We start from the raw sequence: 21,971 nt of genomic DNA on the forward strand, positions 1-21,971 counted from the left end.
ACCAGGGTGAAATTATTGCAAGAAACCAAGGGGTGTCCCAAATAATAGGCCACAAGCCTAAAACAGAAGGATTCTATCTATACGTGTGTGTATAGTAGAGACCAAGGCCCAGGGCGGGCTTTTCTAATATTATTGGGGTGCAGAGAAAAGGCAAAGGCAACAAAACTCTAGTGTGTGGCTGGTGCAGAGTTACAATAGATATCCACAGGTTTGACGCTACTGTAGTTCGTGACAAAGATAAACCAACTAGGCTGATACCCAGAAATTTGTTAAAGTATACAGATTTTATTGTTTCACATGTGATATCAAACATTTAATGGTCATTAAAACAACATAGGTAATTACACATCAAAAAATTATGCACAGTTCATAGAAATTAAAACATAATATATATAAAAGAAGAATCTAAGGTAAGTCGACGCGGCGTTTCGGTTTTTTCTTCTATATAGCACCTTCTTCAGGACAGATTCTCAAAAATTTAAATCATTGCTTCTAGAACCAAATGTATATTGTGGTTCCGTTTGCCTCAGTCTTATAGGATCTGTTGGCTTCCACACTTTCTTTAACTGGAAATATCTTTATTAATTGTGCATCTCGCATTACACACTGTTCGGTGGAGCCACCGTTCTACGTATAAGTTACTACTTCCTAGTACTTCGTTTATTATAAAGGGGAACCGCTGCAGTGGATGACCTTCACTTGAAGCAGTCACCTGCTCACGGAGACTCGGGGGTTGACCTCCCGTCCTTTTTGCCTTACACACACGGATCCGTTGTTTTTACCAAACAGAAGACGGACCTGCGACGCTGTTACGGAAAGGAGCAGGGAGGCCGAAATAAAATTCAAAGATTCAAGTGTGTAAGGCCAAAAGGACGGGAGGTCAACCCCCGAGTCTCCGTGTGCCGGTGACTGCTTCAACATCATTCGAAAGGGCCATACCTTGGAATTCACCCAAATCCCACCAACAAAGACCCTGCAGCCGTTCCATCGAAACACCTACGTCTTCTGAGGCTCAAAGTTCATCAAATTCTCTTCAAGGGGGCTATAGAGCAGAGTGCTTGGAAGTATGTGAGATAGTGCTCTGGCATGAGCTGAGCCTGTCTACAGCTTTCGGAACCAAGTCCTTTAGCTGTTTCCATGATAACGCTATACCATATACTCTTAAGTGCATTATAATCCTCGCGGTTATTGCTAACTTTGGCATAGCATTATCAAAACATGTCGAGTAAGGTGTCATACGAATTGGAATACTACTCCCTCGCCAGTTCTGGCGACGGGGGTAGCATTCCCCCCTTTTAGTCCCACCCATAGGAAGGACCTAGTCATAGTACAGCCCCCTTTAGGCGCATAAAGGTAGGAGCTGGTCCCATTCCAAAACAGATTAATCCTGATTTGAAACTCTACAAGAAGAAACTCTGGACTCCGACGTTCTGCTCCACAGAAGACTGAAGAAATCTCCCTTGTGGCCAAGGAGTGACCACCCTGCACAAGCAGGCACCATCAAGCGTTCCAGCGGTTCACTTTGTCGTCTTCCCTGGTGGATCCAGACTTCAGAGCCCGACGAGACCTGGACTTCCAGACCTCTCCGACCTCAACTCACATCTACAGCACAGCTGAGATCCGTGGGTGCGACGAGACACGTGGGACCGGCCATCTTGAAGAAACTGCACTTCGCTTCCAGCACGACTTCAGAGGCATCCTCGACGAAGTGCTTTGGGGATTGAGAAGCCCCAGCCCCGAGCAGCTCCTGCACAGAAGATCAGCCCTCCAGCATCCACGAGATCTGCGTGGGGCCCTTTTGCTTGATTGCTGCTCGACGCGTTGTCTGGCCACTTGCCGGCTGGCTAGTGGCCTCCTAGACAACGATCCTTGAAATCTACACCGCTGGTCTGGTTGCTCCAGACTGGCCCTTGCTTCCCTGCAAAGGAGAAGCACCCCGGACCCTCCTGGTCCGCACCAGACGCCTTTTCCACTCACTGCGTGGGTTGCCTTTGCCAAGGCCTGTTGATGCCGAATCCCGAACCAACACCGCCGACAGCGAGAGCCTGCTGGGACACCTCGTGCCTCCATCCTGGTCGTCGAAGACACCTCCTGGTCCACGTGGCTGCAGAGTCAAGCGTCCACTCTTCACCTGATCGCGACAACAGCATCTGGTTCCTTCCTGGTTCCACCCCAGTCACTGGCTAGTGACTGTGAACATTGTCCCCTCTGCTTTCAGGTCTTCATCTTCCTTTATCCACCCTTGGATCACTCCGGACAGCTTCCTCCTGGTCTCCTGCAGCATCTTTCTTCAAGGCTCCATAGTCTTCAACGCGGACACCTGACACACTTTGACACCTATGCACCCGCAGCCCGTGGGTGAGGTAACAAGAGCATTTCGGTGCTCAAGGGTAGATTGACTCTCCTAGTGTCCAGATTTCCAGTCGTTTTAGTCCTAGCTAGTCGGAACTGCCTAATACTTACCTTTTCGTAATTTGTACTGTCCGTTGACTTTGTTACGCATCTCGCGTGTGAGTTCACACTCTGCACACGCGTCCCGTGGGCCTCCTATTACTTACCTAAGGTTAGGGTAGTGTAGACCCAACGATCCTACAGCCTCTGGACAGCTCCATTCCTTCCATCGATTTCCTTATACCACTTGTTTAGTATATGGTGTCTCGTGCCCCTAGGGCACCATTGTAACTCGTGCAACTTAAACGTATTTTTCCTAAAAGTCTTGTCATGTGCTTAGCCCTCTGACCTCATAAAGAGTTCAGAGGTGTTTGTTATTAATAAATATATTGTTTATTTTCATAACAACCTGTGTGGTGTCCTTTCACTTGGTATTCAAGGGGTTATATGTGGTAAAACAGCTGGCTTCACATGCCAAAAGAGTTTAGCCTAAGACTGCTTTGTCCATGCTACCATTAGGATAGCTGGTCTATAAGGTTGACTTACAACCAATCACCATAAGGGTTGTTTGGACTGATACATCATGGAGAAGTGTGGCTCAATGATTAGAGCGGCAGACCCTGATGCAGAGGTCTAGCCCGGGACCAGGTTTCAGTTCCCCGCCTCGGCGGGTCTTTGGCTCAAAATTCCCCGGACCTGATAATTCTCGCCTCGGTGCCTATTCCAATCATGGAGTCCCACTCTGCAACTCTGGGCAATAGCTTGCTTAATCTCCACAACGGCCCCCACAACGCTAAGGATGCCTGGCCTCCACCTTGGGGGTGCCCAGGAGTGGACGCCTCACAGGGAAAGGCAGGATGGGTTCCACAGCGGTATTCGTACAAGCGCCTTGAGACCCTTGCGGGTGAGTAGTGCGCTATACAAGTATCAATTTACATTACATTACATTTACATATATCAGGCCAACTTATCACACCCACCTTCCGTAATTTTGCACATTTTGTATCTTGGTCATGTTGGCTTTGCAGTGTATGCTATGCCACAAAATGTGGGTTTGTTATTGCTAACTGCTTGCTACTCTGATACAAAAGCATGGTAATCTATGAAGGTTTCAATACTGGGGCAAGAAAACAAGTTACTTACCTGTAACTTTAGTTCCACAGTATTGGTAACTTTCATAGATTCCCATTAACCCGCCTGCATGCCGGAGGAAAGCTCAACCTTCAACGGAAATGGTGGCTACACACAACGGCTCCGAAAATCTGAGGTTCCTTCAGGAGGGTTCTAATGGGTGAGGCTCTTCTGATTGGCTGATGGTCTCTTTTACACAAAGGGAGTGATGGGCTACAAAAGGGAATGAGGCCTATGCTTTTTTCTTTCTCTTTTATGCCTACTGCTATGTTATTTTTGTTACCGAGACTCCTATTCCGACGACGGTGAATGATACAAAAGCATGGGAATCTTTGAAAGTTACCAATACTGGGGAACTAAAGTTACAGGTAAGTAACTTGTGTTCTTTCTTTTAAAGTTTTTTTTTAGAAAGAGACTAAATTTTTTCCTCCAATAAGGACACCTACTTAGGACCTCATTTTGGTACTGTTGAAATGAACGTGTCCACGCTTTGAGCCTATTCAGAATGTGTCATTGCAGCATCTATCTTAAATCACCACCTTTTTAGTAACTATTACTTGAGCTCATAGGGTTAGTGAGATTTAAGCCCTTTCTGAAGTTGAACAATATAAGGACTTCATTGCACATAGAGGAGTTCTCACAGGCCATACTTCATTTTTCCCCACAGAGGTTTTGGTCTTTCACATGCACCATTACTTTTCCAGCTTTCTTTAGTAATCGGTCCTCCCTCACCTGCATGGTGTTCCTCACATTTTGTGATAGACGTAGAGAGTTTTTTGCTTCTATGTAGACAAGTCAAAGACTTTGCACAAAGTTTAAAAACTCTTTATTATTGTCATGTTCTCCAAGGACTTGCCACTTCAAGACAATCTATCTCTCATTAGGTTGTTTTATGCATTTCACTGTGCTATCAATTGGCTAATTAACCCTTGCCAGAGAAACCTAAAACACGTTCCAGAAAATTGAAAGCAGCCACCACACCTGGGCTTAGAAACATTCTTCTTGCAAATATCTATGTGGCGCCCATTTGCTGCAGAGAATTCATCTTATGTTTATGACTTCAGTTAAGATTTCTATTATCTTTTGTTCCTCAGATGTGATCTTTTCAGGATTCATGATAATTTGGGGTGCCTGAACTGTTCAAATAGAAGTTTGAGCGGTTGTGACGTTCAAACTTGCTGGCTTGGTTGACACGGTTCACAGTAACAATTAAAATTGCTATCATAAAAATTAATCCTGGTCCCAAACCGCACTGTGTGTGATGGGCAATAAGCCTTTAACTAATTGTGAACTCTTGTGTTGGAAATGTTCAGAGGATTTATCGCTCTGCATTAAATCCATTCAATGTTTGTGTGAATCAATAGTTCTGTACAGGGCCGGCTTTATCGCTGGTGGCGCCCAGTGTGACAATTCTTTTTAGCACCCCCACACCCTATGACCGCCTCCTCGAGCTCTCTTACTACCACCAGGCAAAAGTGCCCCTTGTTACTAAATACAGCGCCCCTCCTGAGATCAGCACCCCCCCCCTCCACAGGTCAGCGCCCGGTTCGGCTGCACCAGTCGCACTGCCCTTAATCCGGCCCTGGTTCTGTACATCTTTGAATTTCATTAGTGCGTCATAACTGTTTCCTCTGAATGTAACAATTCCCTATTCCCAATGCATTTCAGAAAATTCCTCCTTCATCAGGGAACCTTTCATATCTAATCTGTAATGTTAAACATCAATGCTGATAAACAGAGGAAGCTAAAAAAAAGCTGAGAGATGAGTGATCAAAAACTTCAGTGTGTTAACTGTGATCAGTGACTCTTTAATTGCAGAAAAGTATTAGACCCTTGTGTCATTTTCAAAAGTGCGTAGAGTGAAAATATAGAAAGCCTATGTTGATTCTTGGGAACTTTCGTTCACTTGAGCATGCTGAATTTTAAGCTTCCTTTTTTCTTTTTATCCTTTGCTAATGTGCTCGACCACTGGTACGTAATACAGGAACAGAAATGTTGTTTTCTGGTGATTCCTGGGCGTGGCATACACATAGCATTTGAGGATTAGCCCCACTTTTGATGATGACACACTGGTCTAACATTTTTTTCTTTTCACGCCGTGAGGTCTGTCTTGCCCTTGTTGGGGTTGGGGGGCTGTTATTAAATTCCTCAGGCTGGCGTGGTTATATATTTTCTGCATTGCGCTGCTCTCAGAGACCACTGGAATCCTTTATACAGCCAATTGCCATATCCGATTATTCCTTCTGTAGTACTTACTGAACCCGTCATGGGTCATCTATTCAGGGCTTCTTGACCTCACCTGATGGTGCATATGGATGCTTCCTTGTTAGGCTGGGGATTTCAGCTCAGATCCAGCCCATGCAAAAAGGCCTAGCCAGCAGTCACAACTCCCTATAAATTTGTTGGAGTTGTGTGTCCATGGCTTTATATCATTGAAGCTCAATGACTACACATCTACAATGTTCTGCATCAACAAGGCACAGGCTGTGGGTTTCACTTTGCGGAGTGTCGTAGAAACTGTGGCTGTAGCCTGTGGTCTACGACAAAGACATTGGTTTGTTAGCAGTTCATTTTGTGCGTCATCTGAAAATGTAGGAGGGCTTCCTTTGAAGACATAATCAATGAATCACAAGTGGGCGATACAGTCTGCAGTGGCACATATTTTTTGCCTTTGGTTTCTTTTTGGTTAGATCAGTTTGCCACTTACTGGTACAGCAAATGTCGAACACTTTGCTCAATAGATTTTCTAGAAAGGGAGTATTCGTTGATCGATGAGTATAGTTCGTTACTTTGTCATTTCAGAATTCTTTATGCATTTCCTCCACTCCTTGGTAAGAAAGGGGATTAAGAAAATACAACAACACAGAGCAAATTAAGTTTCATAGCACTTGGTTGGGCAAGATCTGTTAAAGTCCAGGTCCACAGGGATGTGGCCCCTTCAGTTGCTCTCTTGACAGCAGTTGGGCACATTCTTCATTCTAATGTAGAGTCATTGAATTTTCAGGCTGTGTTCATCTGGGCATTTCGCTCTTTCTTTTGGCTATTTTAGAACCCCTTGTATCATCAATTCTTTAAAAAAAGAATGTGTATACCCATGGTTAGAGAGTGAAAATGAAACATAGTAGGTTTGGCCTCCTGCACTCATTGGCATTGGTCTCGGTTTAATGTTTTGGCATTCCTTGGATGAGTTGTCCATCGAGCCCATGGCATTTTAAGGCTAGTTACATTGTCCACCATGACACAGTAGAGCAAAACATAACTTCACATCTTCACAAAGCACAGCAACCAAAATAGATCAAAGCATGATGTAATATAACAAGCCCTAACACAGTTTGGCATCACATAACATACCATAGCATACAGCATAGACCAGTTTGACATAACACAATACCCCACAAAACAGCCCAGCACATATTATACAATAACAAAGCAAAGTCTAGCAGCTGTGCATCACACTACATAACACAACATACTATAGTAGACAAGTGTTCCACTTGTGGGGTACTTCATCTTTTTTCCATTGGAGGCTGAGAGGATAAGCACCAGTTAGTTGGGTGATAACATAGGAACTTACTGAGAATTTTGGGATGGGATACTCAAAGTAAGGCACATATGCCATCTGCAGTTACAAGTGATACAGATGTTTTTATCTGCCATATTTGTGATGGAATATACTGCATGCCAAACTCTAAATAATGCACTTAGTGTCTAGAGACGGGGCCAGTAAGTGACGTTTTGCTGGGGTCCCTCCTTTTTTCTGAATTAATATCAAATGCTTGTAAGGGCCATCTACGCCACTGCTGATGGCGAACTATGTGTCTAGACACACATTAAACTGTCAGCAGCTCTTTTTCTGTGCTTAATATTGGTACTTTAGACAATTCATTTGAAACATGCATTTAACTGGTAAATGCTGCACAAAGTAGAACCATAGGCGCAAACTCTCAAGAAGACAAAATTCTAGTTAGCCAGGAGTACTGATAATCAAGGACCTTTATTCCCAAATGATTGCCTGTGGTTTTATACCAGCTTTGCCAATTTAATTTCTTAACCACAGCTTATCGCTCTGCTCCATTGGACTGAGTCACTTGCTTGAAAAATGACGGTTGAAGTGTTGGTCCAAAGTTTGACTCTCCCCTGTAGGCCATTCCAAGACCCAAGTGATTTTGGACTGCTTTAAGTTCTCTAAGCACTCCACTTGGTCTTCGAGGTGTCTGATGGAGGCAAGAGCACAGGATTGAAAGTGATGCTCTTCTCAGAGTCTGATCGAAGATACTGCATGGTTTGTCCTTCCTGATTAAGCTTCCCTTCTATAGAGCTGTTCCTATTTTCTTTGTTCTTCAAGCGTCTTTATATGTGTAACTCCTCTTCAAAGTCTTCCATCCATTGATCCATTGCATACAGTTTTCCGCAGATTTTGTTTTGGTAAGATATTCGTATTCTCTCCCCTTTTGTTAGATGAGACTGGCTTTAAGGCTTTCTCTGGCTGTTCGCGACACCCCATTGTCACTGCTCATGTTCTCCCCTTGCAGCCTTGACAACCCTTCCCTCTGTCTTTACCATGGTGACTGAGACACCTGAGGTTCCCTGGCTGCCAATCTCTCAACCCACCAGTTTCTCCTTGCCCTTCTCCACACATCACTGTTGCTCTCTCAGTTTTGACTTCACGATTGAGGGCAGTGGATATATCACTGCATTGAAGCCGACCCACTCCTCATCTCACAGCCAGCCAAAGTCATCTCCAGTGTCTGACTGTGAGGAGCTTTAAACCGTTGCAGTGACTGCATGCCGAATCCTCATTCCATGTTCTCACCACCTAGTGACTCTGCACTGCTCCAAGCAGTTCCCTCAATTTTGGAATATTGACATTTCTGAGAGATTGCAGCACTGAAGTGTGTATTTTGGGGCCCCACTCTCCCCATGCCTCTGCTGTAATGCTGTACTAAACCTGAGATTACCTAGCCCGCTGCTAGCATGCAGGCTGCAGAAAGCTGTAAGGCTGGACACGCTTTCAAATCTCAAGCTTGATATGTTATATTAATTCGTGGTATCCAACTGTGGTGCCGTGCTGGTCTGTGGTTGATGCTCAAAAGTGCCACCTGATATTGGTTATGAGGTACTGATTCAAAATATTTCCAGATCCAGTCTCTTGCCTGGGGCTGGTTCACCGAAGGAGCCTCTTGGAAGGTGTGTATCCATCAGAATGAATGTTACTGAAAGTAATTAATTTGTTCATTGTGAGCTTCATCTGCCACATACAATTCTTGTAGTCTTTGATGAGTTGCTTTTTATTGGAAGGATTGTGATGACTGCTTGGCAACAAAGCAGTGAAAGGGTATTGATTTTAGCTGCTGGTGGATTCCACAGCTCCTGTATATCATAGAAAAGGTTCTCCATGTGGATATACTTGAGGAAATGGTAAAATATGGCCCTCTGTTGCAGAACAGTTCACGTTTTGGGATTTGGTCGTAGAGGGGCTGTGGCACATACTGGTTCGTAATAATTGGGATCAGACAGCCCTGCTGTCTGAGATTTTATGAGTGAGCCACTGCAATGACCTATTGCTGCAACACTTGCATATGCTAGTGGTTCAAAAAGATCAAGCACATCCTTCTTTTATCTGTTTATGTCTTACAGATAGACTAAGTCCTCATACAGTGGTCCCTCAGCTATATATGTGCTTGTTCTAAAAGATGGTAGTCTGGCTGTGCAAGTTAGACCTGGGGAGTATATTTTTTGCAGTATAGCTCAGTGTACTAATACATTCACAGCATAGAACTTAGTGCAACATTCTTGTAATGGTCAAGACTCCATTGGGTCCACTTAGTCTTTCACCTTTCCAAAGTCTATACAATGAATATCATTGAGTTCGGTAACAGTAACATCCATTGCCAGCACCTGCATGTTAATCACATGGTAGATAATACACTGTTTAGTTATTAGTGTTAGATGCTCAGATATTTCTGTGAGCTCAGTACATGGTGTTGAGATTTGTTTTGATCGTTTATTAATGTTTAAGTGAGAATAAAAATTCACAATGACTGCTGAATCATGCACAGTATATCTGACACCATTAACAGTAATAGCGGTGACATAGACCTGAGCACTTTCCCCCAAAGTAGGCCATGCTGTTGAGATTTATAAATGATTTGAAAGTGATCAGTTTCAATTCCTGCTGAACATACACAACTCATCTTGTGGAAATCAATTAACAGAGTAACTGAGTTGCATAGTAGTAATACTTGTTACTGATAGTATTACTGTGAGAAAGTAATTATTAACTTGGGTCAATGGTAGTCCACCATAAGTAATAATGCCTCTATTCTTGTCAGATCCAGCACAAGTTTCACTAGCTCAATCTCAAGCCCCTAGTAACTGTGGCACAGAGAAAACAGGCTTAACTAAATAAAATGTGTAAAGCATTTAGAAGTACCAAGCCAGTTAAAAAGTCAATAACACAAAACAATAAAAATCAAATTTGAATTTATAAAGAGATCTTGACGAACAAAATTACACCAAAAAGACAAAAAATCAATAAAGCGCCAACTGCGGACAACTAATGGCACTAGACTGAGACAAGGGTAAGTTTTAAGGCCGACCCCAATGGAGCATGTGTCGGATACAGGGACCAGGTTCGTCCTAGTTGGAAATGTTACCTTCTGACTTAGTCTGTGAAATGGAAGTCCTAAACCCTCTGAATGGTAATGCAGCAGGCTTGGGTCCCATGCTCTGGATTGCAGTTGGACGAAGTCCTATTGAAGCATTTGACTTTTGGCAGGAAAGCTCAGAGCGGGAGGAATTCAAAATTCACGCCAAGGCAGGTCCCTTTCTGGTCTGATACTTTTGGCGCCTTTACCCAGTGAAGATTTATATCTTAGGACTTAGTCACATTTTTAGAGCTCTGATTCCACTAGTGGGGCAAGACTGAAATCTGTAGCTGAACAGGGCTCCAGGGGGTCGGATGTTTTCTCTGTGATGTCCCACTGAAATAGTTTTGCTGCTGTGGAAAAGCTTTGAGTGGGATCAACCTGAATCTTTGGCCCAGAATCAACACACCTTCTTCAGATTAACTTAACTAGTTTGTACCGGTCTTTTGGTAGTTTCCCCCCAAAAAAGTTCTGGGGTCAGCTCCCATCCTACTGGGATTGGTGCCTGGTAGGCTAGCAGGACAATAGAGGGGCCCACATGTGGGCTATATCTGCCTGTGACAGGGTCGGCATCCTTGGACATTAATTAAGTTCCTGGGCACAGCCCGGATGGCCATCCTGCCAGAGGAAGGTTAACCCGTCTTCCTTTGTCTCAGCTCTGAGGACCACTGCACATCTAATGATGGAGCCATTCAGCTCCCGGTGGACAATGGACACTGATAGAAAGACACTTTGGACTCAGGCAGGAAAAGGATAACTTTCTAAGAGTGTCATTTTCGGAATAGTTAAAAAAAATCTGCATTGACCATTAAGTTGAATAGTAACATGAGCCATTGAATTATTTTTGTAGCTACTCCCATTCTGTTAGGTGTTATAATATCACCCAGACCTTCTCTTTGGGAGAGCAAACCTTGCCACAGTGGAAAACGACTTTGAAGGGTTTTCACTGGCAGTACTTGTGACACACAAAATATACATGTCCTACTTCTTAAATACCATGCACTCTGTCCTATGGGAATTTAGGGTGTGGCTTAGGGGTGACTTAAAAGTATTAAAAATGAAGGTTTAGGCCTGGCAAAAAGTTTATTTTGCCAGGTCAAATTGGCATTGTTAAAATTGTATACCAAGTCTGCAGGGGCAGGCCTGGAGACATGCTCAGTTTAGTGGTGGGACAATATATGCTGCAGTCCATTAGTGACATTTAAAGTAAATGCCCTGGGGGAAACTTTTGTACTGTATACAAGGGACTGATAAATAAGTTAAATATGCCAATCATGAGTATACCAATTTGACATGTTTTTAGTGGTTGGATCACATACACTGGGTCCTAGACAGCATTGTCCCAGTGTGCAGAGCAACAACATTTTTTTTTTTTTAAATCAAGCAAAGCATAGGGAGGACCAAGCAAAAAGGGGCACTTTCCTACAATTACCCAGTAACACTGTTTTATTTTAATTAAAAAACTGGGAATATTCCTTCTATTGTCATTACTTCAGGTAATTGGAGAGCAAAAGACACTCTCATACAGTAGTCTTTCACTGCTCCCATAAATGAATTTCTACATAAAAAGGTAATCTAGTTTAGAAAAGGTATGTTACCAGTCTCACCATTAGGGCCAAAAACTGTAATTAAGGATAAAAAACCTTGGACAATGGCATCTGATATTTCTCAGGTATTTGCTTTCCATAAGGTGCTGAAAAGTAATTGGCATGAGGGAGACTGGCTTTGTGGTGCTGTTAGTGACAATGGTTTATTTACAAGTATGTTTGCACGCAAATATCACTTGTACAGATAACGAAAAATAGCAGATTAGTGTGGATTACAATGCTTTGAACTTCCACTTCTCCGAAGCACTAAAAATTATAGTAATTATAAATTATGTTCATGTTACAAATTCTGATCATTTTGGCTGAACGTTTGAAAATATAGACATATGTGTAAGCATTTTGTGGGTGTTTTTTCTTGTAGGAAATTCTAAATTACATCAACCGCAAGGAGTTTGACCCTCTGCTGAAAGTGGACCAACTGAATCTGGAAAGGGAGAAGAACAAGATCTTCTTTCGTTTCAGTGAGTGATGTTTATATTTGTAGAGCTTTGGGAGCTGAAGAGAAGCTGAAACGGAAAGGTCTCTGAAGGATGGACAGGTGGGACGGCTAAGGAAAAGATTGAACATAAGAGATTCTTCAGGGTGGCAAATTGAGACGGGTGAGAATGATGTAGAACACTGGACTCCCGACCGAAGAAAGATCAGACTAATGAAATAAAACCGAAACCAGATTATGTGGGTAAGGCAAATAAAAAAAAATGTTCTAGAGGATGGATTGATTTCGTGATGGGAAGACAGACTAGGAGAATACTGGGAATGGTGGGTTTACTTAAGTGTGGTGAAAAGAAGTAAGGGAAGAGGAACAGTGAGAACTCTCAGAGTAGTGAAACTAATCATTTGAGAAGACTGGCTATAGAGACTCTTGAAGATCGCGTGCCGAAACAAGTACAGACACAGAACAGAGGGATTTCACCCTTAATGCATTGTAGTTTAGAAAACAAAAGATAGAATAAGTGGTCTAGGATAAGGCAAGATAGCTGACAATCTGGAAGCAAGAATGGTGAGAGGGAGGTGGACTAGAAACACGTAGTGGTCAAAAGATGAAGCAAAGAACTTGGAGAATTAAGTGACTGGGAGTTGCCAGGAGAGAGAATGAGCAGGTAGAATGAAAGGTTGAGCTTAGGGTTAAATCAATCATTCAATCAATCAAGAAATTTGTAGAGCGTACTACTTACCCGTGAGGGTCCCAAGGCGCTATGCGAGGGGTGCTACTGCTCGAAGAGCCAGTTCTTGAGTAGTCTCCTGAAAGTAAGTAGGTCTTGGGTCTGCTGTAGGAGGATGTGGAGGGTGTTCCAGGACTTGGCAGCGAGGTAGGAGAACGATCTGCCGCTAGTGGTCGCTCCTCGGATGCGGGGGACGATAGGGAGGGCGCGGTCGGCGGAGCAGAGCTGGCAGTTCGGGGTGTAGAAGGTGAGTCGTCTGTTGAGGTATGCGGGTCCGGTGTCGTGGAGTACCTTGTGTGCGTGGGTGACGAGTTTGAAGGTGATCCTCTTGTTGACTGGAGCCTGTGCAAGTCTCTCAGGTGGGGTGTGATGTGGCTGTGTCGATGGATGTCGAGGATCAGACAGGCAGAGGCGTTCTGTATGCGTTGCAGTCGTTTCAGCAGTTTGGCCAGGGCTCCTGCGTAGAGGGCTTTTCCGTAGTCCAGCCGGCTGCTGACGAGGGCCTGGGTGACCGTTCTTCTTGTGTCGGTTGGGATCCACCTGTATATCTTCCGGAGCATGTGGAGGGTGTTGAAGCAGGAGGATGAGACGGCGTTGACTTACTTGGTCATGGAGAGTGTTGAGTCGAGGATGAACCTCAAGTTGCGTTAGGTGGGTGTTGGTGTTGGTGCTGCTCCCAGGGCGGTTGGCCACCAGGAGTCGAACAATGTCAGGCTAAGGGATGATCCTTCGGGTACGCCGCAGATGATCTTGGAGGCCTCGGACCGGAAAGGGGGGAAGCGGACGCTCTGGGTTCTACCTGAGAGGATGGAGAAGGTCCACTCCAGAGCCTTGTCTCAGATTCCTGCGTTGTGAAGGCATTTGCGTAGGGTGTGGTGGCAGACAGTGTCAAAGGCAGCTGATAGGTCCAGGAGGATGAGGGCCGCGGTTTCGCCAGTGTCCAGCATAGCCCTGATGTCGGTGGCGGCGATGAGGACGGTTTCTGTGCTGTGGTTGCTGCGGAATCCTGACTGGGACGGATTTTGGATGTTGTTCTCCTCGAGGTAGCAGGTCAGCTGTGTGTTGACGGCTTTCTCAATTACCTTCACTGGGAAAGGGAGCAGGAAAATGGGCCGGAAGTTCTTGATTTCTCTCAGGTCCGCCTTGGGTTTCTTGAGCAGGGTGTTGATCTCGGCGTGCTTCCTGCTCTCCAGGAAGATCGCGGTCTCGAAGGATATGTTGATGGCCTTGTGGAGATGGGGTGCGATGGTGATGCTGACTTTGTTGAAGATGTGGTGTGGGCATGGTGCTGACGGGGAGTCTGAGTGGATGGTGTTCATGATCTTGATGGTCTCTTTGTCGTCGTTGATGTGGTTCCAGGTGAGCAGGGGGTCGCTCTGGGTGGGGGCTGTGGGGTCAGAGATGTCGTTGGTTGTTGGGGTGGTCAGGTTGTCGAAGCTGTCGTGGATGTCGGCGTTCTTCCAGTGGAAGAATGTGGCAAGGGAGTTGCACAGGTCTTGTGATGGTGGGATGTCGTTGGAGCTGGGGTTGGAGAGTTCCTTCACAATGTTGAAGAGCTCTTTGCATTTGTGTGCATTGTTTTTTTTTTATAATCAAATTTTTATTGGAGCTTTTGGTACAAACAAAAGTCATTGGTAACGAGTCACATGTCACGAATAAAAAAACAAAACCCTGTCCCCCCCCTGAGGACAACACAAATCACAGTAGTCACTTCTGAATAGGAAGATAGTCCCGTTGCAACAGACCAGAAGAAAAGATCCGAGCCCCTCAAGGCGGAAGCAGGCCAAACCATTTGCCCCACACTTTGTTGAACATCTCTGGGCATCCTGAGCCTTGAAGAGGGACTCCACCTGCACCCCACACCAGTCCACACCCCTCCTCCATTTCTGCAATGTTGGCGCCTCCACTTATGCCCATCTAGCAGCAATGTCTTGTTTCGTCACAGCTAGTGCTGTGCCCAGGAAGCGCCTGCCGGCCCGGGTGCCATCCAAGACATCGAACACCCCAGTATTAAGTGTTTCGGGTCGTGGAGAACCACCCATCCCAAGACCTGCATGAGCTCTCGCTCTCCCCCCCCCCCCCCCCCAAGAACAAGTTCAAGGCCGGGCATAACCACACCACATGGTAGAAGTCAGCTGGCGCGCCGGAGCAGTGCGCGCACTCCGGGGAGGCTTGCATGCCAGCGTGGAAAAGATGCGCCGGGGGGCGAAGTAGGCCGCGTGGAGATAGTAAAGCTGGACCAATCATAGTTTGGAGGATGTGGTCAGGGTTTTGGGCGCCATAAGGGCGTCGCGCCAGTCCGCTTCATCCAAAGGACCCACCCATCCCTCCCTAAGCCGGTCTAGAGATGCGGGACAGTTATTTACCAGAGCGAGATATATACGGGACACCTCCCCCTGTACCCCCCCTCCCCAGATTACCCATCATGACTTGTGCCTCAAGGGGGCTAAATTCCGGGAGGGAGGTGGGCGTTGGAAGGTGCGCGTGAAGGGCGTGGCGAAGTTGCAGGTATTTGTAGAACTGGGAGTGTAGGAGACTGTGTCTATGTTGTAGATCAGAAAAGGAGCGCATATGATCCCCTACCCACACGTCCCCGAGTTGCGTTATCCCCACCAAGTCCCAACGACGGAAGCCATCCAGGGAGGAGACCTCATTCATCCAGGTGCTGTGCCGAAGGTGCGTTTGCCTAGTCAGCTTCCGGTCCCAGGTGACCAGGCGGAGGGCAGCGTGCCAGGCCATAAGGACCGACCAGGTGGGTAGGGGCATGGATTGTGGCACCGGAGAGCCATAGAGAAAGTTTTGAATCTGCGGAAAGTCTAGGGTCGTAAGCTCCATCCGGTAAGGTGGGTCGGATCAGCCGCCCGCGAACCAGTTGTGGATCATTATGAGCTTGGTAGCTAAATAGTAAAAGTGGAGGTTAGTGACTCCCATACCACCGTGGAAGGGGGGGATCCGGCAATGGGACAAGGACATACGCGATCTCCCACCACCCCACCAGAACCGAGTGAGTGTGCCATCGAGCTCTCTAAACCAGCTACTGGGGAGGTGGACCGAGGTGTTCTGTGGGATTTAGAGGATGCGTAGGAGGATCATCATTTTAAAAAGAGCACTTCTGCCCAGCGGGTTAAGGGGGAGAGATTGCCAATTCCGGAGGTCAGTTTTCAGACCCGAGGCCCGAGACCTGTTCAAACTCGGAGAGAGCCAATAGAGACCTAAGGCCAGAATGCTCCGGGTCAGCTAAGTACAGCAGAACATCGTCCGCGTACAGGGGGATTTTATCCACCTGGCTCCGATCCCACATCCATCCCTGGATAAGGGAGTCCTGCCGGATCAGCGCCCCCAGGGGCTCCATCGCCAAAGCGAATAGTAGTGGGGAGAGGGTGCAGCCCTGTCGGATACCCCTCCGGATCGGGAATGGTTCAGAGAGTGCACCGTTAACCAAGACAAGGACAATTGGGATACTGTAAAGGACCTGAATCAGATGGCGAAAGGGAAGACCGAAGCCCATGTGTTCCAAAACATCCCCCAAATACCCCCAGTCCACCGCGTCGAAGGCCTTCTCAAAGTCCACATGGAGAAGCGCCAGGTATGTGGATAGTCGATGTCGATGGGCCAACGCCAGATGGAGGCGGCGAATGCAATGGCGGGTGCCCCTGGCTGGCATAAACCCGCATTGGTCAGAGTTGACCAGGTCGGATAGAAGGGGCCTGAATCTTTGGGCTATAGCCGTAGCGATATCAACGAGATTGGGCGATAGTCAGAGCAGTTTAAGGATATATACGGGACACCCCCCCCCTGTACCCCACGGGGTACAGGGGTGTGTCACCGACACCAAGGACCTCCGACCCGAATCTCCAGGAGGGGGGAGAGGAAGAAGGGGGGGATGCCACCCGATGAGATGGTGACTTACCCCCGGTGAGGCCGCTACACGGTGGTCCACACAGGGATGATGGGCGTCTAGGCCAGCGGGCCGCCAGAGAAGGACACGCCACAGCACAGGCCGCCAGACGGAACCCTTCAGCACTCCAGTCCAGCCAGAGGGCCTCCAAACGAACCAAGCCCACTTCTGACCCCCCGGGGAGCCCAGGTAAGAAGGAAGTTCTCGGGGGCGGCGTCCGCGGGCCCCATGACAATCCACAGCCTTCCCTGGGGGGTTCCTCTCTCAAGGCGGCGCACCGGGGCCGAACAGGCAAGTCCCAGGTCACAGGGCACAAGTGATCGGGTCTCAGCCCGCGCTACCCGAGGGGCCACCATTGTAGGTGAGGCGGGCCGCGAGAGCTCTGCAGGAAGAGGGAAGAACCAACGCGGCCCTTCAAGGACACCGGGGGGCAGCGGGCAGCCCAGGGAGCTGGATCTGGTAGGTGGAGGGATGAATCAAGGGCTGTTTGCGGCGATTAAGAGGTTGATGACGTTGGGGGTCCGGAGCACTCTGAGTGCGACTGCCATCTTGACGCCTCAGGCCACGCCCAGTTGTGTGCATTGTTGTCGAGGCGGCCCTTGAAGGCAGTTTTTTTGGCGGCTATGATGAGGTGGTGGTGTTGGCGCATGGCGGTCTTGTGGGCTTCTAGGTTCTCTGGTGTCTGTTTGCAGTGCCATTTCTTCTGTAGTTTCCGACAGATTTGTTTGGAGGTCTGGAGTTCTCCCGAGAACCAGCTGGCATTCTTGGTGGTGTGTCTGTTGGAGGGTTTCTTGAGTGGGGCGAGAGTGTTGGCACAGTCGTCGATCCAACGCCTGAGGTTGCTGGCGGCAATGTCGGGGTTGGTGGGGTCGGCGGGTGGGCGTCGGGTGAGGGCGGTGTTTAGCTGGTCTTCGCTGATTTTGCTCCAGCCGCGGCAGGCGCCTGTGAGGTGCGGTGGTGCGTGGTGGGTTTCTGGAAGGTGAAGTGATGCAGCGATGGTCGGTCCAGTGGAGTTCGGTGGTGTGGCTGAAGGAGATGTGGGGTCTTGGGGATAAGATGGAGTCAAGCGTGTGGCTGGCGGAGTGGGTGGGTGCAGTGATGAGCTGTCTGAGTCTGAGGTTGGCGAGGTTGTCGGTCAGGGTGGTGGAGTTAGTGTTGTTGTTCTCGAGGTGGAAGTTCATGTCCCTGAGGAGGATGTAGTCCGTGGAGGCGTACCTGCTGACGAAGTCGGCGATGGAGTCGCTGAACTGAGGCCTGGGTCCCAGGGGTCTGTAGATCAGAGTTCCTCTGACAGTGGTGTTGGGATCAGTGTGGATCTGGAAGTGCCAGTTGTTCGACAGTGCTGAGGGTGTCGTCGGAGTTGGTCGAGGCCATGAGACATGAGTGGTCTTGTGGATGATGGCAAGTCCACCTCCTACTCCGTTGGTCGATCTCTGCGGGTGATCTTGTAGCCGTCCGGGATGGCTATGGCGATGTCGGGTGCTGAGGAGTCGTTCATCCAGGTCTCTGTCAGGAAGGCTACGTCTGGGGAGGATGTGTCGAGCAGGTCCCAGGGCTCAACTGCATGTTTTCGTGCGGAGCGGGTGTTCAGTAGTATACATATCAGGTGGTTGCGTCCTGTCACAGTGGGCGGTTTGGCGGCTCAGAGACAGGTGAAGCTGCAGTTCTGACAAGAGAAGGGTCCTTTGTGGCGGCTAGGAAGCAGGCGTGTGTTTGTCCATTGTTGAGTGCGTGGAGGGTGTTGGCGGCGTCTGGTGTCGTGGGGTCCAGAGGTCCTGGCGCTGGGTGCGGTCGCGGCGTGGACGGGCGCTGATGGGCTGGCCTTAGGCGCGCCTTTGGCGCAACCGCCATAAGAAGGAGAGGTGGGAGGGAGGAGCAGCTGGGACCGCACGAATGGGAGAGTGGGGGTGTGGGGCAGCAGGAGACGCAGTGGCAGGAAACGAGAGTGAGGAACGGCGAGGGGTAAGAGGCAAAAAAGGGTGCAGAATGGCACAAGAGGGAAAAGGAGTAATGAAATATAGCCAAAATAAACAATGACAACAAAAGCTATACAATTGCGCTACTGCAAAAGTGTAGCGGGCGGGGACGCAGGGGACTCAGCGGCGGGAACAACCACGGGAGGAACAGCGAGAAGGAAAGAGAGGGCACAGGGCACAGAATAGCACAAGAGGATAAAGGAGGAATGAAACGAAGACAAAATAAACAATGACAACAACAAAGCAATACAATTATGCTAAAGCAAAAAGTGTAGCGAGCGGGGCCGCAGAGGACGCAGTGGCGGGAAAGACCACGGAAGGAACGGCGAGAAGGAAAGAAAGGGCGCAGAAAAGCACGAGAGGGTAAAAAGGAGGAATGAAACGAAGGCAAAATAAATAATGACAACAAAAGCAATACATTAACACTGAGCAATCTACGGCCTACCACTGACCACCAGGGATGAGGCGCAATGGTCGCCTGCGGGTGGAGAAGGGCCTCGAACCTCCATCAGCAGCAGCGGCAGCTGGGCTAAGTGCACGGGCACACTGGTGGTGCTGTGCGGCGTGGGGAGCGACCTTCCTAAAAAAGGGTCAAGGGTTAAAGACAGTGGCAGTTAGGGTTATTAGATAAAAGTGTATAAATACAAGGCGCATGGGATATCACAATTGGGGTTGCTCCGATAAGTGTGAACACCGGCCATTTTCATGTGGAGAGAATGGTGTTTCTGAATGGAAGGTGCTCAGAAAGGTGCACCATCCTTTTTTTCTTCTTTCTCCCCCTGCTTTTCCGCCTCAAGTGGCCTGATGCACTCCCTATAATGGTGTGTCTGCTTTATATCTTTTGTTCTGTCGAATTCTCAGTCTTAGGCACAAACCCTTCCCTAACATCTCTATTTATGCTTGAAATTTCTTTAGGAATCTAGGATGACGCAGCCACATCGCAATATATTATTATTTCTTGTCCTGTTGAAAATATTTTATATCCAAAATAAATGGTGATTATTACATATTATTTGAGGAAGTTTATCAAGGCTAGAGTGAATTTTGTGGTTGGGATTTGGGACATCATAATGATTGTTATGTAGTAGCACTGTACATCGGAAAACTGGGTAAAATTGCTATACCATGTTTACTTCAGTCTGTAGCATCATTTCAGAGTCATCCTGGTGAGCACCTTAACTTTTACCTTAAAATTATTTATTAACAGCTATGGGACAGATGTACTAAGCCATTTAGTGTTAGCAAGCCCTACGATTTGCTAAACCACAGGGTTTGTGCCTACTAAAGGTCTTTTTACTATGTACTAATCCCATTTTGCGATTTGGTGAATGGCTACAAAATGGGTTTAGAAATGCATTAGAAATCACAATTTGGAAGGGGCATGTTTAGTATGTCCCTTCCAAATTACGATTCATTATGGAATGTTCCATTTGTGTGTGACCTCAATTTTGGTCTCAAACCATACAAACGTTACCGGCTCCTAAAAAGAGGTGCTTAGTCCTTCCCAAAGGGGAAAGAGATCTCTTCGTCTTTTCAAGTTTGTTGGTGAATGAGAAGCGGTCTAGGGCATCTCTCCCTACAAACGTTTTAAATAAAATACACTTTTTTCTATAAACGCAGACCTGTTTCCTTAAATAAAAACTAGCTGCATAAACAAAACCTAAAGAAATACTTAAATGCAATCACAGATATGATGGTCCACATTCCGTGTAGTGGCATCGATTAGGAGTAAGTTGTAACTTGCAAACCTACGTATGTATATATATGAGGTCATTCAAATTTGGACAATTCTGAATAGTGATTTCTGAACCAACCTAATAGTACATAGGTTGATTCCCAAAATCTCATTGGATTTGCAAAAAGTCCTTGGTGTGCAATTTGCAACCTCTTTTTGCAAATCCAGTCTTAGTACATCTGGCCCTATGTTCTGTCCTGGCCAGATTATATGGGTGAAGGTGCATGGATTTCATATCACCCTCATTTTTAGGTCTGGCCTAGAGCTTGCATTACATGATTCAGTAGCCTCATGTTTTCAGAACAGTTCTTAATAAAAATACATACATGTTTCATACTTATTGGGAATTTCAGTTATCCCTTTTCTTCCATTAGTCTGTTGTGGTTGTATTGACATTTTGCTTCTGTTCAACACAAAATACAGCATGAGGCAATAGGTCATCCGAGTTCATCCTTTGGCTTTATTACGCTCTGAGTGGCAGCATTTTGCTGGATAACGTGCACATCCACTTGAAAATTTGTGCACTTCAGTGCTAGGCTGATGTGGGTTTCTGCTGGATCATTCCTTTAGTTATAAATTTTATATAATTTTGCATATTTTTGTTTTGCATATTGAGTATGTTACCACCCAAAAAAATAATATTAACACACTAACGCCAGGCAAAAAGTGGGCGTATTTTTGCCAGAAAGACCCTACTTTCCTACACCACGTAGCTCCCTTACAGATATCTTGAATTGGAATCTGTCTGGCCCGAACCGTGGTTGATGCTTCACCTCTTGTAGAGTGAGCCTTAGGTTTGCCTGGTAAAGATTTATTAGCAATCTGATAGTTCAAAGATATACAAGAAACAACCTATTTTCCTATTGATTTTTTGGAAGCAGCTAAACCTTGCCTTAAAGAGCAATAGTTTATAAAAAAAAGATGCCTCAACTTTCTTATATTTTTTGATTTGTCAAACAAAAAACATAGCAGTCTTTTAATATTTAAAGAATGTAGGGTTGTTTTCGCTGCTGTAGACGGTGTTGCAGGGATTCTATACATAACTATGCGTAGGAAAACAGGACCTCAGTGTGTAGGCGCTGAAGCTTCCTACCACCTTAGTACCCAAAATCCCAAAAACGACAAGCTAAAGTGTCTTATTCAATCTCCTACTTAATCACGAACCTACAAATGATTAGACAACCCAGAACACAACACTCCTGACTCTCTCAGGAATCGCGGTAGCAAGACATACCTTTTCACTCACTCACTCATACTTGTCCACAATAAGAATTGACAGTCACAGTTATAGTTCAAAATGTTTATCTTAACTATTGTGCTCTATAATGCAGTATACAAGAACCTACCAACAGCGAAATGCATAAACCTAAAACAGTTAGCATTGTTACAATTCCATAGACTATAAAGGGAGTTGTCATATACA

The 21,971-nt window shown here is 46.6% G+C and overlaps 1 protein-coding gene across 2 annotated transcripts in view; it reads left to right on the forward strand.

Moving 5' to 3' along the window:
• The window catches only part of INPPL1 (inositol polyphosphate phosphatase like 1), a 915,229-nt gene that overhangs the window by 669,488 nt on the left and 223,770 nt on the right, over positions 1-21,971 (forward strand). For both annotated transcript variants that reach the window (XM_086933779.1, XM_086933780.1), the window contains one exon: positions 12,138-12,237. In XM_086933779.1, the coding sequence (XP_086789905.1) occupies positions 12,138-12,237 (100 nt within the window). The remainder of the gene's footprint in view (positions 1-12,137; positions 12,238-21,971) is intronic.

The sequence above is a fragment of the Lissotriton vulgaris genome, chromosome 8 (assembly GCF_964263255.1).
Source record: "Lissotriton vulgaris chromosome 8, aLisVul1.2, whole genome shotgun sequence".
Lineage (NCBI taxonomy): Eukaryota > Metazoa > Chordata > Amphibia > Caudata > Salamandridae > Lissotriton > Lissotriton vulgaris.